This window comes from Echeneis naucrates, chromosome 4 (genome assembly GCF_900963305.1).
Source record: "Echeneis naucrates chromosome 4, fEcheNa1.1, whole genome shotgun sequence".
Taxonomy (NCBI): Eukaryota; Metazoa; Chordata; class Actinopteri; order Carangiformes; family Echeneidae; genus Echeneis; species Echeneis naucrates.
This window is the reverse complement of record NC_042514.1, coordinates 23847491-23867263: the sequence shown is the minus strand read 5'-3', so window position 1 is coordinate 23867263 and position 19773 is coordinate 23847491. Positions and strand designations below refer to the sequence as shown.

At 39.2% G+C, this 19773-nt stretch overlaps 1 protein-coding gene across 2 annotated transcripts in view; it reads left to right on the top strand.

Moving 5' to 3' along the window:
- brinp3a.2 (bone morphogenetic protein/retinoic acid inducible neural-specific 3a, tandem duplicate 2) overlaps nt 1–13345 on the top strand; it is a 37245-nt gene extending 23900 nt beyond the window's left edge. For both annotated transcript variants that reach the window (XM_029500447.1, XM_029500446.1), the window contains 5 exons: nt 771–876; nt 1090–1326; nt 4803–5025; nt 11858–12200; nt 12378–13345. In XM_029500447.1, the coding sequence (XP_029356307.1) occupies nt 771–876; nt 1090–1326; nt 4803–5025; nt 11858–12200; nt 12378–13148 (1680 nt within the window). In that variant the 3' untranslated portion in view covers nt 13149–13345. The remainder of the gene's footprint in view (nt 1–770; nt 877–1089; nt 1327–4802; nt 5026–11857; nt 12201–12377) is intronic.
- The last annotated feature ends 6428 nt before the right edge of the window (nt 13346–19773 follow it).

The window sequence follows — 19773 nt, the reverse complement described above, 5'->3', positions numbered from 1 at the left end:
AATTATCGTTATTTTCCTTTTCGTCCTCTTCAAAGAAGATATTTATACTGACTCTTAGAAACCAATATCCACAGGATGAGGCTTTTGATTAAGGAGTGTTACACTGGGGTTTCACTCAAGCTCTTCAGCCCTCAATGATTGTGTTACTGATCGACTGGCCCTCATTGTCTCGCCTCATCCATCTGTCACTTTGCGACCAACTGTCCTCTGACAAGCCTGACCAGGACAAATCACAGAACAAACTACATTTTGGCAACCACAAAGACAGAAAAATGAGAATCACTTAGGCGCCCTCCGCTGTGTCAGGGCAGAAGAAAGGGAAGCACTGAAGTAAGAGCTTCTCTTGCAAATGAAGTGAAAAAGGAAGCTTTGCAGGAGCTGCTTTGTGGCAAAGTTCAATTGAAACATCCTCAATCAGTTGCTAGACAAAAAGTAAAATGCCATACAGCACTTTAACAGAAAAAAATTAGCAAGCTATAGCACTTTTGGAGCAATTTAGAAGAATGTAAATATGCTTACTCTAGTTTTCTCTTTTTTTCCATTCACAGGTGCAATTGTTTGTGAAGAAACTACGCAGACAACCCTTTATGTTAAAAGAAGTAGATTCCTTTGTCCCTCCATTAAGTTAAACCAATCTTTGAGACATGCTTGGGAGAAAAGTCATATATACCTAATATATTTCTTTGTGAAAGGACATGATTTAGCCACACACTTAGGGGATGGATACTGTGGAGAATTTATGATAGAGCTTTTTATTTGTTGTTGTCCAGGTGACAGAGACCCGCACAGGTCCTCTTGGATGCAGTAACTATGACAACCTTGATTCCGTTAGTTCCGTACTTGTCCAGAGCCCTGAAAATAAAGTCCAGCTACAAGGTTTGTTTGGATTTCTTTTATTACTTTTACTTTGATTGTCATGTTTGTAAAGGTCAAGCACGAATACATGGGATGAAAATCAATTAAAGTTTGAATAAGTATTATTGGATACATTGTGTGCTCAGGCTGCAGTATAAATTGTCACCACACAGTCATTGTCACTCTCCAACTTAAGAATTTGATGATGCTACTAAATCCAGCCTGGTTTTACAGGATTGCAAGTGATCCTCCCAGACTACTTGAAAGAAAGTTTCGTTCAAGCTGCTCTCAGCTACATAGCCTGTAATGGAGAGGGTGATTTTGTCTGCAAAGGCAACGACTGCTGGTGTAACTGTGACCCCAAGTTCCCAGAGTGCAACTGCCCTTATAAGGACATCCAAGCCATGGAGGAAAGCCTGCAGAGGATAACAGAGATGTGGGGGATGCTCTATATAGAATTTGAGGAATCAGGTAAGGAAACCATCTTGAAATGAATTAATTCCTTCTTTTTCAAATTCCCTGCCTCATCCTGAATGCAAGAAAATCTAACTTTTAGGATATAAATCATTCATATGAGAGGGAGTGCAGATGAACTTGAGTGTTTTATCTCCAATGTTAAATCCGAATGAAAATCCTATATGCATGTTCCTCCCTACTCTATGATTCATATGTGAAATATAATAGCTACTTGCCAATTCTCTGTCTTGGCTCACTCTCTTGTATATAGAAAATTAACAACACGACAGAGGCAGAATAAAAAAGGAAATAAACAGCTTTCAGCTCCAGTAGTTTATAATATGTATGAACTAGATTACTCATCACCCATTTATTGCCATTCCAGGTTTTCATATCATCGGGGAGACAAAATTTGAATCGAGGCCCTTAGCATAATATTTTGTTATTATTGCTGCGCTCGGTCACCCTGCCTTGGTGGTTATTACTCAGGTGAAATCAAAATGGATGTCTTTTTACTCCACTCTTCAGATTTGGCTAAAATATCCCTGAGTGCAATTACTTTCAAAGTTTATGTTTTAATAGCTGGATGTGAAATGAGGGCAAGAGTGTGCCCAGAATACAGTTACCTACAAGTGCCATAAATGTGTCCTTCAGTGTAGGATATTACAGGTATCTCCACTGCCTTATTGGCAGAAGGGCTACTGGCAGGAAAGACATAAAGAGATGGTGTCCCTGTCTTGTGTTAGAGTTATTGTTACCCTATTTTACTCAAGGAAATAAAATAAAGTGTTGTCTTGTCTCCCAGTCTTGTCAGTGTTTCAAATGAGATCTGCATGTGTTGTTGGACAATAAAGGAAGTCGTGGTGTAATTATCTAAGTACATACCCAGTCCACAGAAAAATACTCAGTCTGCATTTCAAAAGTGAGCCTGAACACAGGCTGTCTGGACTTTTTTAACATTGAGATGTCACAACAAAGCAAACTCAGCAATGCAATACTATTCATAGTAGTAGCAGTAGCAGTGGTTGGACTCATGCTTTGTTAAGCAGATTTAAATATCAAGGTAAAAATTATACATTTGCATGGCTTACTCTTTCTGTTTGAGCTTGTCTCTTTTTGAGACTATACTTTAGTTCCCATTAACTACTCTGCTTCCTTTAACAAAATGGACTCGCTGGAAGGGGCTCTTTTTTTTTTTTTTTCCTTTTCTGAATATGATCACAATGTGACTTTTTAAAGTACCACCTGTCGGATACTGCTTACCAATTTTCCTATTACAAAATCATTTGCATCTCAAAAGAATTGAGAGAGAGCAGAAGAGCAGGAGGAGAGAAGTGTTTTTAGCATTGGACATAGCAATGGGATATTAGTACTGTATAATGATAAATAATGACAACTATTGCAGCAGCAGGTATTGAGCAGGAACATAGAACATAGAGCAGGGATGATTCACTGCCTGTAGGATGGGACCAGGAGGAGACAGGACAGAAGGGAGAAACACATGTGGAAAGAAGCAAAGTTAGTTACATGTAATGTTGTGATTTACATGCAGGGTGGGGTGAGGGAGAGTGAGGGACTAAGAGACAGAGACAGGGGGAAATATTCTGAAATAGCATTTCCCCTTTTAGGGGTTGCCACAGCTAGTCTTGTGAAAGACGAAAAAAAAAAAAAGTAAAACATTCATCTACCACATCTACCATAGCAGAATTAATTCCAAGATGCTGTGCAACCGATAGTTGCAAAATCACGTTATTAATCAATGATCGGAGAGAAGAGGGTTATGAGGAAATATTATTAATTGGTCAATTTCAGTGCCATATGTTAATATGAGATACATGTTGTGATTAAACAGTGAGTAGGTTCATTCACATAGACAGATTTTTATTTGAGAACTCCAATGCAACATAAAATACATAGATATATAGACATACACAAGCCAAACACATCAGACTCATACCAATAAAACTTAGAATGGTTTGAAATATAATACATAAATAATTGAATAAATAAGCGGCAACAAGACATGACAGTATTTAGAGTTTATTATTGCGCTTGATTGGGGCGATGGCAGTTGTGTGTGTGATCTCTACAATCTGTCCACAGCTCTAGGGAAGAAGCTGTTTTACAGCCTGTTTGTGCATGTGTTGGGAATTCTCAATCTGCCTGAGGAGAGGATAGTGAAGAGGGGTTTCCAGGGTGTGAGGGGTCCTGCAGGATGTTTGTGGCCCATTTGTGGCCCACAGCTTGAGTGGATTATCACTCAGATTTGGGAGCGCAGTGCAGAAAATTCTCTCAATCGTCATAGCAATCTGCTGTAAGGCTGTTTTGTCAGCAGCAGTGAACACTGGAGTAACACATGGTTGCAACAATAAGTGAGGATATCCTATTGTGCAGTGGTACAAGCTGATGAGTAGTTTCTGAGGGAGCCTGTTGCACCTCAGTGTCTTCATCAAAAACAATCTCTGCTGGGCTCTCTAGATGAACCAGGATGCATTTGAGATCCATGGCAACCAGCCTGTGATCATTCATGCTGGTGATGGCTGAGGTTTTGGGTATGGTGGATGATGGTGGCAGTTTTCAGACAGGTGGGGACACTGACTAGCTATAGTGAAAGGTTGAAAATGCGAGTGAATACTGTGGCAGGCTGGTCGGCAAATCTCATTAGTACTAATCTTGAAATGCCATACAGGCATAGAATGTACTTAACTGATCAGGGAGGGAGGGGTCAGTGGAGGTGGGATGATTGTTATGCTGCTTGTAGTCTGTGATGTTCTTTACTTGCCACATGGCATGGGCGTTAATTTGATTGAAGTTCCATTTGTGCAGGTTGACCCTTTGACCTGGGTTTGGAGCAGTTCAAATACCAGGGCTTCTGGTTTTGGGGGCACTTGTTTCTTGGGGGTTACAATGTCTGTGCAGACATTGATGTATGACAGGTCTGGGATTGTGTGGTGCTCAATGTCTGGGTGTTCAAAGAACTCCCATCTGGTGTCCTTGAAGCTGAAGAAGCTTCCTCATGCTGGGAAAAGCCAAATGAGTCTAATAATGACTTACATGCGGAATAGGGCTGTCACTGGCAGCATCTGCATGAATATTGAAATCACCCACTATAATGATTTTATCTATACTAATTCTAATAGGAACTCTAAGAACCAGGAGGACAATATAGTGTCAGGAGTCAAACTAGTTTTTACATTTTCCACTTTTAATATGAGAATAAAGCTTTCATAAGGCCTATAGCCATGTTTTGGCCTTTATGTCTGTCCCATAAACATGGTACTGTACTTGCAAGTGTTTTATAACATGTATAAATGAATTATCTGAACTTAGAATGTGTACTTGTCTTTAATCCTCTCCAACTTAAACATAAGACCAGGTGCAGAATAACTTATTTGTAAGAAATTACAGCTATTGATACAACCCATAAATAAAATAAACTGATGCAAAAAAATGAAGAATATTTACTTTATGTGTCATTTCTATCATAACAGATGAATTCAGGGCATTCCTTGCAAGGCTGCCTCAGAACTATTTCCTCAACATGTCAACTATCCAGCACTTGTGGGCATTAGACAATTTGTTCCAGTGGCGATATGAGCAGTTGGAGAACAGAATGCGGGTCCTCTCCAAACGAGCCCAAAGGGTCATCTTCAAGCTCTTCAGTCTCAGCAAAAGATGTCACCAACAGCCCCAAGTGCGCCTACCAAGAGAACGGTAAGAAGGAGTACAGACACAGACATTATTATTTTAATCTTTTCATCAAGGACTGGTTTGTGTCTTTTTAAAGCTTTTTCTTAATGTGTATTGATGGATAGATAGATACTTTACTCATCCTGAAGGAAATTAAGGCTTCCAGTATGTATACAGACAAAAAAAACCCCTCACCATTTCTTAAATGAAGAATGGTGAGATGAAAGATATATATATTTTTTTGTACATTTTTGCCTTTCTGTTTGATGCACATACCCATTGGTGGTGTCAGGCATTACAGATCCCTATAGACTCATCTACCAATGTATAAAACAAGCTGCATTTGCTGAGCCATTTTACTTTTATATGCTTGCATAAATCCCTTGATGCATGCAAATGATCTTGCTTTTTAATGTCTTTTATGCAGCATTCACCAAAAAATATCTACAAAGGAGGACACAATTATGCTGCCTGCTGGCACAAGTTCAGCTGATATACACCTTGTTACTTGCAAATCATCAGATAACCTGTTGTGAGAATAAAGCTCATCCAACATCTGTGGAACCTGATTCCACAAATCTCAGAATTCAGAATTAAATCTTCACGAAGATTCTTAAAACGTTCACAAAATCATGAAATCTTAATTTAACTTCATTGGACTTTATCTCCATGAAATCCCCTAAAATATCTCAGGAAATGATTCTGTCCACTTGTCTACAAATGGAAAAATATCATTTAGCATTTCTCATTTCTCTTGTCTTATAAAATTAGATAACAGGTGAAATTTGTGCACTGATAGCCTAATTACAAATGAATGGTGCACTTTACATTTACACACATTATCTGGTCTTTTTTTAATCTTTAAGTCTATGAGTTGGAAGACAGACTGAAAAACATGATTCTTCTTAAATGACCTGACATATTTGGAGATATTTCCTAAAATAACTAATTTGCCTAGACGTGTTTTTTTTTCCCTTCTTTTATTTTTGTCTGAATGCTGGAAAGGCAAGCAGTTTGACATCCCTTTGTTAAACCAGTTACAAAAACCAAAAGCAGACAAACACACACAGTGGGGGGGGGGGGGGGGGACTTGGAGGATGCCGTACTATATAATTATACAAAGTAGATACTGTATGGTGTATTTCTACTACTTCTGTATTAATATTGAAAATCAGTTTTTTTTCTTATTTACAGAACCTTAAAGTGGAAAATTTGCCCTTGGTATAAGTAACAGCTGAGACTCAGCGAGGTGTGCACACCCTTTGTGATTATCCCTGGTGTGATTCAGGGCTCATTCAGCTGGGTATTTAATAACTTTGATGAACACAGTGAGGCTGAGTCGACAGGTTATGTTTTAGAGATGGTGCACAAAAATCTGAGTTCAGAATTGAGGGTGCAGCAAATGACTGTTATTGTAATTAACTGCTCGGAGTAGAGCATCACCAACTACTCTGTTGTTTAACAAATGTAGCGTTTTATCACTTTTTTTGACTGCAGTGGAATTTGCGTTCATACATCTGTACCTTTTTTGCCGTTTTTTCATGCTGTTAATTCTACTGGAAGTGGCAGTTGTTTGTTTTGTCCCATCTGTAGCAATGAAGCTAAGTAACTGGGGTATTTACTGACTTTATATCATCTTGTGCATATAATGTGAAAATGTCTTCACCTTGTCTTGCAAAAGACCTTAATTCAGTCATAAAAAAAAAAACAAACAAACAATCATTCACCCCTTCATCACTCTTTCCACACTGTTTTTATGCGTAATCTACCAATTATTAACTTTGTGGTCAGTAAACAAAGCAATCATTACACTGATTAAGAATAAATCAGGTTGCATTTTGATGAAATAAGGAACCTATTACATCACTAAATTATAGTTCAAATGTACCAATGGTGCTGATAAATGAAAAAAGGCAACAGAATACATCTGATGTTGTTATATATATATAAAAAAAATAGACTTGGTCTTGTCATCAAGGTTGTTTCTGCCACTTAGCATTATGAACGCCTTTTCTGAATAATGTATTAATTTGTAATATTTCCCCTCTTACAATTGAATTGGCATCAGAAACAGTGTCAAATCAAAGTGGCATTTCAATACAATAATCAATTCACTGTTGGATTTCAGGTTGAGAACAGCAGATGCCATCACTGGACACCAGTTGTTGCTTTGATTCTTTCCATTGAATTATCAATGGACCAAACTCTCACACTGCTACGATTGTGTTAGTGTCTTTGCTTTTGTACCTTTTAGTTAGGGGACACATGACAGTATTTCACAGCTGCTTAAGCTGGAAAGAGGTCTTACCTGACTGTATTTAGTGGCCAAAACGGTGGTATTGGTCGAGGATTAAGTTTTTATTTTTGTGTTAGAAAAAAAACTGAGAATAAATTATTTGCACTTATTTTTATTTTTATTTTTTTTTTTTGTATCTTTGAAATTTTTGTTGGTGAATTACTGTTAAAAAAAACTATACAACTAGGATGACTTCAGTGGTACCCTTTCCTATGTGAAAAGGGGGGGTTAGGGTTAGGGTGGTGAAGGTGATGAATCCAATCCCTTTCATTCACACTGTTAAGTTCAACTAAGCCACCACAGTAATGGTGGTTATGGTACAGAACACAGCACATAAATCAGTTTTTAGATTAATTTATACACTACACTCTGTTCAGTGTCCAGTCCATATTTCTATTTCTCTTTCGTTTTTCTGTTTCAGTGTACCCCCCCACCCCCAATCTTTCAAGCTCTTTCCACCACATTGGCAAAACACACATTAATCACTGATCTTTGCAGCTGATATTACCATCCACTTACCTGGAAAAAGGAGCGTTATTGCCCACATTAAAGCAATGTTTATCTGTGTTACTACCATAGCATCTTCTGTGAAGCTTTGTCCTGATTTTTGCTCCTCATAGAAATCTTTAGTAGAAGGAGACAGACAACTGGATATCTCTCAGTTTGTCTGGGAGAGAAGTGAAAGATCTCTCACTGTCCAGCTACTATCCTGTTTGTGGCACCTGAAATAGATAGGCGTGTGATTCATTCTGCTTCCAGTGAGCTACTTTTCCTCCATGCCGACAATTATGAGCAAATAAACAAGTGGAAGCAGCAGTTAGCTTGGCTTTAATGAGGCAAGTAATGGTAAAAATGCACAGTACACTTTGTGTTGAAACTTCAGCCATTATGTGTAATGATGCATGTTGTCATACAAGAGACACATTCAGTAATTCTGCTTTAATCAGCTTAGAAAATGTCTCTCTTTTTATTGGCTTCTCTACCTCCCCAAAAAGGCTTTTCTTTTTCTTTTTTGCACATCAAGGTGAAATTTCCTCAAAAAGCTCCTATCAACTTGGCATGACTACTGAGAGGGCACAGTTAAGATTTGACTGTAAAGTGTTGAATAGGTTTTTAATTAACTTCTCGAGGCATTCATACTGATCAATCTGCACTGTCTTACACTGTGTAAGTCATTATTTCTTACAAAAAAAAAAGGCCATGAGGGGAAAATATTACACATAATGAACTTTTCTTCTATTGTATTGTTTTTATTGAATCCTTTTGCTCTACCATTGGTGGACTAATTACATTATTTGGGAATTTAGTATTAATACCATGCATTAATAATAGAGACCATGAAGATCCAGACCACAGTCTGGATCCTGGACTTCGTTCCATGCACCATCCTATTATGACCTGGATAAACTGCACTAGTTGATACTTTGGCACACAGTCAAGTGAATGGAAAAGTCCAAACTTGTGAAGAAACTATGAATGATCGACGATCATGAAATTTTGAGTTTTTTGGGTGGGTTTTTTTGTATGTTTTTTTTTTTTTTTTTTTTGGGTGGTGGTTTTTTTGTTGTATTTGAGTCTTTCTGACACCTGTATTTGTCAAGTAACAATTGATACCTTTGGTCCAGCTTGATCTGCAATGATTACCTGCATCTGTCTTTGTTATATTTGGCATGGACTGTGCTTCCAACTTGGTGGCAACAAAGCAGCAGTTTTGGAGTTGAAAGAGTTGACTGATCTGCACAGATCCATGGCTTCAGTTATATCTAACAAACTTGGCATGAACTTGCCAGACATGCCTGATCACCACATTGGTCTCCTCATTTATGCTCTTGTGGCTGTATGGGAATACATCTCTTCAGTTAGGATTTCAAAATCTTCACAGGAATTCAGGGTGTTTTAGGAGCAGATTAACTTCAGTGGATTGAGAATGCTGAAAAGTATATGTTGAAAAAAATATATATTTAAAGTTGGGTGTCCATATTCTTTCATGATGTGAATCATGTCATTCCAGTTGGATTAAAATTGAGCTTCCTGCTCCTTTCACACATCATTTATGAGACATTGTGAATTGCAGAAGAGGTTTGGCTTTCGGGGAGCAGGAGGTCTGTACATAATCATGCCAGGAAAGTAACAGCACAACTGCTGCCTTGTCTTGGCGACTGCTCTCTATGCTGACACTGTTGGAAGTGAAATGCTGTGCCGCAAGTAGCGAGTGATGGGAAGAATGAGCTTTTTTGGTTCATTTCCCATGACCGCTTTTTCCATTAGAGGGGTTTTGATATTTAAATGGGTGATTTTCTGAACCCTAACTTGATTCCCACTGCCAAGCACACAATGAAATGGGGATACAGAGGAATGATGCCCCAAATGTAATCCACCAAACATTTTCAGATAAGCATAAAGTTTACCACAATACATTGCCATCAAAGAAAAAGCTTTTTTTTTTTTTGTAAAAGCCATCGGTACTGTGCATTTCCTCTCATCAGCAAGCAAAAATGAGAAGAGGCATAAAGAGATCACAGTAAAGAAAGTGCTACAGAAGGGAATTAAAATCCATCCCACATGAGAGAATTATATGTATATCTGAGAGTAAGTTAGCCTACAGCTGGAGGGAACGTCTAATATTTATATCACAAACTGATCAAAGACGTTCTTCTCACTCTTCTGTCTCTCACTTTTGCTTCCTTTTGAAACGCCAGTGTTTGTGCCCATGTATGTGTGACTTGCATTCATTAAAACCTGAAGGATGAGGAAAACAATACTGGTAATACTCTGCAAGAATCTCTGGCAAGTTTAGCTCTGCAACTTGAAGGTATTATAAACACAATCTTGGTGTCAATATTATGGTGGAAATTTACAACAGCAAATAAGTGTAGACTGTGAATTTCTTGGGGAACAACAGTTCACATTTTTGAAATTAAACTACACGCACATTATAATATATGTAAATCCTAGATATTAGAAGAGAAAAAAAAAATGAGATGCTAAAACGGCTGTGTGTGAGCTTTCACCCTGAAAATACACTTTTGCCAATCAGACAGAAAGTGTTCAGATTTGTCATTGAACCGATTACGAGACTTAAGCGTTTTAGCTTCTGACCTTGACGAAGAACATCATCCAGTACTTATGACGACTACACCAGCCACACCGACGACCACTATTAGTGGATGACATTTGACATTGGATGAGGAGCATTTGTAGACTTGTTAGCAAGTAATTGGGTGTTTTTTGAACATTGTATGTTATTTGCAGTATTCTATTGTGGCGTGAACACCGCAATTTAGAATTTGCTCTCGTTAAAAAGGGGCACCAGTCCTCAAAGATGAGGACTGGTGCCCCTCGGAGATGACAGACATTACCAGGAGTAACGGGTTCTGCCGGGATCTTGGTGGATCAGCGTCAGTGTAGTCCACCAGCAGACTTCCTTCTGTTGGGACTCTCATCTATGGTCTGCCGGTCCTGGACGGATGGATAGCGGTTGACGTCGTAATAAGCTTTGACATCCAAATAATAATATGGGGAACATAGGAATATAGGGAACTAAATTCTTAAAGATTCACTTGTTTGACATTTAATCTGGCTTGTTACTGTAACAAAGTAAAATCTCGTGCAAGAAAAATAAAACACTTGTTCACGTATGAACAGGATGAAAAGGAAAGAAAAATTTAAAGTAATGAAAGGAACCCAAATATTACAGAAGAACAAAAAGGGCGAAGAAGCAAGAGAGTAAGAGAGCATAAAAAGCAAGAGTATTTTATCCTTGGGCGTATTTATTGGGGGCTTTGGTATGAGTGTTGCAGTTGAAGACAATGTTCTCCTTGATGATCTGAGTGGAATGCCGGTGTGAGCCCCCCTGGACAGTGTCTTGATGGAGCTCAAGATACCTTTTTACATTGTTTGTTGAGAGGTGACAACCAACTATCAATCCCAGGTGATAGTTGTTGCCACATTCATCCAGTGTCCCTTTGTGGGGTTTCATGTATATTGTTTGTTTCCTGTGGGAGAGGGGGTCTGAAGCAGATTTCCTGAGCCAACTGTAAATTGCTTTGGCACCTTTACAGCTTCAAGGCTCAATACTGAGAACTTGTTAGTTTTAGACATTCCTTTGGTTTCTGTTTTAGGTCCTAGTGATAGCTTTATGAGGTGTATGCATGGGCTCAGGAGGCTCTTCTTGGTGCCAGAGCCTCCCCATACCCTTACCGTGACTTGTTTATCTCATGTCTGCCATCCAGAGTCCGCTACACTATTGTGTAGCAAGTTCAAAGTATGCACTCGAACAGAATGACAGACGCGACTGAGAAAGAAATAATGAAAGAAGTTTCAAAGAGACCTCTCTTACTAGAATCTGTCAGACCTGTCTGTGGCTTAACATCATGCTGATTATGCTTTTTATTTTTAACAAGCAAGCTGTCTGCACACCAGGACAGATAACCTGGACCTCATTAAGTTTCTAACTATTAAAGTGGGTTAGCCTATATGTCCTGTAACTACTCTGTGTCTTTCCATCTATTTTTCTCTGCATTTTCTGTATTTTCCATTTGCCTGTCTTCACTGTTCCAGGCCTCAGTCGTACTGGCTGAATCATTTCCAGTCCCTCCTGTATTGCTCAGAGAACAACCAGCTTGGTGCATTCTCTGAGGAGCTTCACAGCTGCAGCTGTCGATATGAACACAGCCCTTGTCAGCTGCCTCCACCATGCACTGTTGGTGAAGGCTCGGCCTGTGCAATGTGTGCACCAGACAACCACACTCGCTGTGGGAGCTGCAACAGGGGATTCACCTTGTTGCAAGGGGCTTGCAGGCTCATGGTGGTGGACTCCACTGAGAGCTACCTGGGATTCGAAACGGACCTCCAGGATTTGGAGTTGGGCTACCTACTCCAGAGCGCTGACCGTAGGCTTGAGGTATTTTTCTTTCAGCGCTTGTGTAATAATTATTGACTGGATAAGAGAGGAACCTTGGGAAAATGCATTAACTCATGGGAGCAACTCAGAGAACCATTTCCTTGTTGCACTACGTTTTAGATGTGTGAAGTGTACTGATGCTGTCTGTCTACCGTCTGTTTTTTCTTTTTCCATTAGGTCCATGCCATCTTCATCAGCAATGACATGCGACTCAACAGCTGGTTTGACCCATCATGGAGAAAAAGGATGTTGCTGACACTAAAGAGCAACAAGTACAAGTCTAACATGGTCCACATGCTGTTGGGAATATCCCTCCAGATCTGCCTTACAAAGAACAGCACCCTGGAGCCTGTACTTTCTCTCTATATCAACCCCTTTGGAGGGAGCCACTCTGAGAGCTGGTACATCCCAGTCAATGAAAATATTTTCCCAGATTGGCAGGCCACCAAGCTAGACTTACCCTTTGAGTGCTATAACTGGACTCTGACATTGGGCAACAAATGGAAGACTTTCTTTGAAACCATTCATATCTATCTCCGGAGCAGGATAAAGACTCAAGATGGATTGAATGACAGTGTTTATTATGAGCCTTTAGAAGTTACAGATGCTGTCCGAAATCTGGGCTACATGAAGATTAATAGCATCCAGGTGTTTGGCTACAGCATGCACTTCGACCCAGAGGCAATCCGTGACTTGATTCTGCAGCTAGACTACCCATACACCCAAGGTTCCCAGGACACAGCCATGCTTCAGCTCCTTGAGATTCGAGACAGAGTTAACCGGCTGTCCCCTCCTGGTCAACAGAGGTTGGACCTGTTTGCCTGTCTCTTAAGGCATCGACTCAAACTGACTGCCAGCGAGGTGGTTCGCATTCAAGCCTCCTTACAAGCCTTCAGCTCACGTCTGCCCAATCCAATGGACTATGAGACCACCAAGCTGTGCAGTTAACAGCTGCTAGATGGCATTTGACCGAGAGATGACCTCAAGGAGAAATCTTGGACAAGAGAATTGTGCCTATAGTGGCTTCAGTTTGTGCTCTGTCTATGGACTACCTAACTGTTTGGTTGATCGGGAGAGGACAAGCTCTGGACAGCTGAAGAATGTACTTATTCACCTGTTTTTGGTTTTGTTTTGTGGCAACTAACTTCTGTGCTAAATTATAAATAAATGAGGTGGATCACCATGAAAATGCACAACTCTTTCTCAAGAACACACTCTAACAGATCTACAATAGAAATCCAGAATCTGCTCCATAAAGTTGAACCATTCTGTTTTAATATGATTCTGCCCATTTATACTGGAAGTACCAATGCCAGAATCAACAGACATTTTATGGTAAAAGTGGTACAGTCTTTGTAATTTTTATATGTTCCTTTGTTTCAGTGACAGTGCACTTTCCATAAAGAATACAGTGGTGTCAGCAAAGATTTTGTAGGTAAACTGATATTAAATCATGTCATAACAGATTCCAGTTAATGGCATATATTTATTAACCTACTTTCATTCATCTTCAACTGCTTATCCGTTTCTGGGGGAACCTATTTTATTTCTTTTCTTTTATTTATATACTTTCAAAAATAATCATGACAGATTATGAAATGAGACACGCATGTCTGATCCAATTAATTTTTCTTTTTTTTTTCCTTCTCATTCACCTCCACATACAGTATGTTAATATTTTCTGATCAGTTAAGTAAAAGTTCACCCTGGAAATGTTCTTATAAACATGAAGCCCAAAAGAAAAAAAGAACATACTAGTTATATGTTGCGGCGGCAAGCAGAGAGATATACCAATAAAATTACACATTTAAGTTGCATGACAACACCACTTTGGGAATTTCACCCAAAGAATTGGTTACCATTCCTATCAATAGGACACAGGTTCGTTTTACTTGAGACAAGAGAGGTGATTCCAAATACTTTACAAAAATGAACACCTTTTCAAAAATTAGAAGACACAAACTGCCCAAAATGAAAAACAGAAATAAACAATGTTGAGAAATGATACTTGCCCTCTACATCTCAAACCAGGTAACACTCAGGCAAAAACTGGTACACCCCAAAGACAGGGTACCACACTCAGAAAAGCAATCTGTTATATGCAGTGAGGAATGCAAGGACCTATACATTGGTGAAACCAAACGACCGTTAAACACATGGGCCAACATAGAAGGGCCACCTTCTCAGGTCCAGTTTCAGCTGTCTATTTACACCTAAAGGAAAAAGGCACACTACTTTGAGGACAGCAATGTTACAATCCTGAACAGGGAGGACCGATGTGACATCATGTCTGCACCACTGTTGGACTCAGTCAGCTGATAAGGCTTTCCCAGTATCAAAAAAAAAAAACAAAATTAGCATTGCAAAGCTAAAGATAAAAGCAAGGGAATTTGGAACGCAGGAATAGCCTACCTTATTAGAGCCTGGAAGACATATGGGAGTGAGGAAATCCGCATGGCTACCGGCATTCACCTGCAACCACATTAGCATTTAGCCATTTGAGATAACAACCAGAGGAGTGAGACATAGGACACCTACCAATACAAATTAAGCCAGGTGAAACAATGGAGTACGGCACACTCTGCTGCTGCTCTGCAGTGAAACACAAATGCTTTTTGCACACTGAAAGAGAGACCTCATTACTGAGGTGAAGAAGCAGCAAGTGGCATTACCTGGGAGGGCAAACTTCCAGATGGGAAGTGACACAATCGAGGAGCACAAACAAAACTGCCGCATTTATACATAGCAGAACCAATGGTCAGCCACCAGCTTGGATCAATTAAGAACAGCACCCTTAATGCTGCTACATATACATGCTTCAAAACTAGCAGCCTCACATAAACAATGAAAATATTTTCCCCCCTTTTTTCTTCAATGAAATCTGTAAAGTACATTGTGATTGTTATTGTAAAAAATGACAATAAATAAAAATAAGACCATAATGGGGATAATTATACCAATCAGACCAAGGACAGACGTCTCAAGAGAGTTAGCAAAGGAAACGTCTTAGCAACATGTCTAAGTCGAACCTAGGCTGTGCATCAAAATACAATTTGATGAAATATAAGTACAGTGGGCATAGTTTATTAGTTAAGTTGTATGTTAGATTGTAACTGGCAGTGGGTTAGCAGCTGACAGTCTTCATGGTGTCCATACTGTGGGTACATGTGACTAGCTGACTTCCCACAAGAAATTGATTCCTTAGGTTAAATGACTTATGCAAAATTAAGTGTGACAATCTTTCACAAGACTTTCATTTGTTCACTGCTGATCCAAGGTGGAGCAGGTGGAACAACTTATTCATGGCACTGATCTTTTATAATGTGTTTGATATGTCAAAAACATCATACACACGTGAAGTGGGTTAAATTCTTGATAGAGGGAGACTTTAATTTCACTAAACTAGTAACAATAATTCATTTTAAAGACACAGATAAACTTTAATTTCAGTGACTGATGAAACACTTGTCTTTTTGTCCTCTAGATTCTGTCTACATACTTAATGACAGGTATAAGACACATGCCACAGTGACACTGCAGATCAAAGGTCAAGTCAACCACCTGGGAAGGTGAACAGTGATCCCCTCAATTTTTCTGGAGTATCTTTTTAACTTTCTCTCTTATCGATGCCAATTCGTGTCGAAAGCTGTGCTGAAGCAGTGCCATACAATGATGAGTCGTATCTCATGAAATATATGAGTAATAGAATGTGGTGCCAGCTTGTCTTCCTGAAAACACCAATGTCAATTACAGGGAGGAAATTATTACTTTAGCTCAAACTTCAGCTCGGACAGCACTAAAAAGACAATTCCTCTGGTTGGATTTGTGGGCTTATGGTAACTTTGAGGTCACTTAATTCCTGAAAAGTGTGAGATAGAAAATCTTTGAGTACTCTATTGCTTTTATGACCCTCTGCACCAGAGGAAGAGGGATCACAAAGCAGTAAACTGCAAGGGAGGTTAAGCTAATCAACAATATGTTTAACCCAAAAGATTACGTAAACATCATCCGTCCAAGTAATTGCAGGTATAAATGTTTTTCAATGAAAAATAGTGATGGAACAGAATTTTCTACTTCTCCAGTCCATGTTTTCTGCTCCAGCAAAATAAAAAAAATCCCAAGCTGATAAACATATAATTGTGACGTGTAAAAACAGTCTGCTCATTGTGCAATTACTAGACCAGTTCTAAAAACCTGTCTTGCAGAGGCAGCTTGTCATAATTCATTACAGTGAACTTGTAAATAGCTCAGATTTTTTATTTCGTTAATGCCTCCAGAGCAGCCTCCCTTACGACAGAGTGGGAGGCAGGAGGTAAATTTTGATCAAAGCTGCTCTGACCTTTTTGTTACCTGTCTGTCAGAGGTATGAAAGGAAGGAATAGCTCACCCTGTCATGTATGTCAGAGTGTGAGGACCCAAATGCAGGAGATGCCGATGGAGATTGAGGTGAAAAAAAGTAATCTTTTTAATAACAAAAAAAAAAGAAAAAAGAAAAAAAAAAACGTGTTACCTGTATTAATGGCACCTGTTTGAATTCATTATGTGTATAAAAGACACCTGTCCAAAGCCTCAAACAGTCAGACTCCAAACTCAACCATGGCCAAGACTGAAGCAAAAACCTCCTTCCATCAGGGAGAGCATTGAAGATCGGATGTGGTTGGGTCTTCCAGCATGACAATGATCCCAAACACACCACTTGGGCAACAAAGTAATGGCTCCATTAAAAATGATTTCAAAGTCCTTGAGTGGCCTAGCCAGTCTCAAGACCTCAACCCCATAGAAAATTTGTGGAGGGAGTTGAAAGTCCGTGTTGCCCAGCAACAGCCCCAAAACATCACTGCTCTAGAGATCTGCATGGAGGGATGGGCCAAAATACCAGCTACAGTGTGTGAAAACCTATTGAAGACTTGCAGCAAACGTTTGACCTGTCATTGCCAACAAAGGTTATGTTACAAAGAATTGAGTTGAACTTTTTTTTTTCCTTCATTTTGTCTCATAGTTCAAGTGTACTGATGATGAAAATTACAGACTTGATCTTTCTAAGTAAGAGAACTTGCACAATCAGTGGCTGACTAAATACATTTTTGCCCCACTGTAGATAGCACTAAGGGGTGACAAGACTTTCAAAATAAAACAGGAAGTTACCAACACAAACCTTGACACACCTGATTCATTGTAAATCTACTGTACTGTAACTGCAACAGGCACTGTCTTTGTGCTTATTATGACCCTTAAAGGCTTGAAGGAACATAGAGTAAAATGAGCAGTTCTTATTCAGAGCTGAAAAGTGCATAGCCCTATAAGTTTATTTGTTAAACACAAATAATGAAAAATATCAAAAAAATACTGGCTTTCACTTTTCACTGATGTAAATTGACAAATTCAGTTTATTTTTGCCAGAAGACTAGCTAATAAATTTTTCCTTAAATAGACCCATCAAAAGCAAAAAAAAAAATATATATTTCTGAACTAAAGTGACAACAGCTGTGCATTTCAAAAGCAATGATGAGATTTGTTCAAGTGGAACCATGCTTTTTTCTGACTTTGTTAAAATGTAGTAGAGTCAGTCTAAATTTTTTTGCTCTGCTCTCACATATGCCCCTTTGTTTCTTGCATTAATTTTTGCTCACATTAACACAGTTATGGTTGTTCATACTTATCATGAAGACTGGAGGGGGCCATTTATCCTCAAATGGAAATTAGCAGTGGGGATCAGAAAATCAGCAAGAAGATCTTAATTTGTTGACAGTGAAAAAGCCCTTAGTTCTGACGAATAACCATCCCACGAAAATTCTACTTGTACAGATCAAAACCTCTTGAGTTGTACTTTTTCAACAAGACCTACATTTCACTGTGGATGTGAATTGTATTGCAGCAAAGTATAGGGGTCCAGCTTTGTTATAAACAAAACTTTTCCTCCTCAGAGACTCAACATTGGAACAAAAGAAAACAGACGGAGAAGGCAAAAGGTAACTGTCGCCCGCCAGTAAATCAATATGCTCCTTTATTACTTCAGAGAACAAAAGGCTCTGCACAGAGATCGATTGCTCCACCGAGCAACCTACAATAAGAAAAAAATATATAATTAAATAAGGTGCCCTGCTCTAGCCGCTCAACGGCAGGGAGGGAGTGATCAGCATCAATTTATTACAGATGTGATGGTTTCTGCCTGATGTGTTTTTGTATCAGCACAAATCAATCCTGACTTTATTAGCTGCTATGATTCATTATAAAATGACATTATCCAGGGTGCCAGATGAATACCTTTCAATTGGAAGGAAGTCTGCATTGACTGTGGATGTGCTGAGAATAAAACCCAGACTGTGAAAGATATTTTAGAAAGATAAATAGATTGATAGATAATAAATTTTAAGGGCCCTTTTTTAAAATAGTTTTTATATTTAATGTTTTATTTCAAGTGTCGATATCCATAAGATGATATATTTGAGTTTCAGAGTCAAAAACAATCTTTATGTAGTTTTACATCTCCTCATTGAGATTTTCCTCTGGTGTGCCTGTAGGTGAAGGATTGTCAGTGCAGATGTGGCACAACTGCACAGCTGCACAGCTTAGTTCACCTGCATGTAAGATGGCTGCCAGTGCCTGCTCACTCTCTCTTCCACTGGTTAGGCACTTAGCTAGGACAGAAGTGCTCTGGAGGGTCAAAACCTTAATAGTGTCTGTACATCACGTTCAACTGGCATGCTTCATTTGGGTAGCCTAGCTTATTCATGGTGGTTAAGAGCTTGTTTCGCTGATTGATTTGCTATAGCCATATTAGGCTGGTGTGTTGTAGCACTCTGGAATTGGAGTGCTTATTTGGTTTAGTGGCTTGTCTGGTTTGGTCTTTGTGAAAAAATAACAATGATGGAGGATTTTTTTTGCCGTGTCCCAGAGTGTCACTGTTGGGTAAATGTAAAAGACCAGATACTGAAAATTGCTGAACATTATGAAATAGTGCTGCCTAATTAGGGATGTTAGGAGGCTATGATAACCACCTTAAAGGTCCAGTTAGAAGAGCTTGAAAGTTTGACAGCCCCTAGTAATTCAAAAGGTGGTGAGAAGGTCGCTGAGCAAGTGGTCGCTGGTTACATGTTGCATGGTTGTTCAAGTTTTCCTCTGTCTGATTGTGGTGAATTAACTTTTGAAAAGAGAAAAGAACTCCTGCTGTTGCAGTCTAAGCAGGAGAATGGGCGTGAGGCGCAAGGTAGCATTTGGGAGCAACAGATAGAGATTGAGAAGCTTTAGCTAGATGCAAACTTGCCTGAAGCAGAATTAAGAGCGTTACAGGATGGATCTCATAAAAGAAGGTAAAGTGTCTCCTGGGGTTTCCTAAGATACATTTGATGTAGCCTGGCTCACCTGCATGTAAGATGGCTGCCAGTGCCTGCTCACTCTCTCTTCCACCATACAGCAGCCTGGAGACACTCCAGTTCCCATTTCATCCATATTTTGAGTATAATCCTTTACTGTTGTTCCTATTCGAATTTGGTCATATTCACGCATTATTCTCATGTGAATCACACATGATTTACATGTGTCTTTAGAAGAGAAATTGTGTGATTATGGTAAC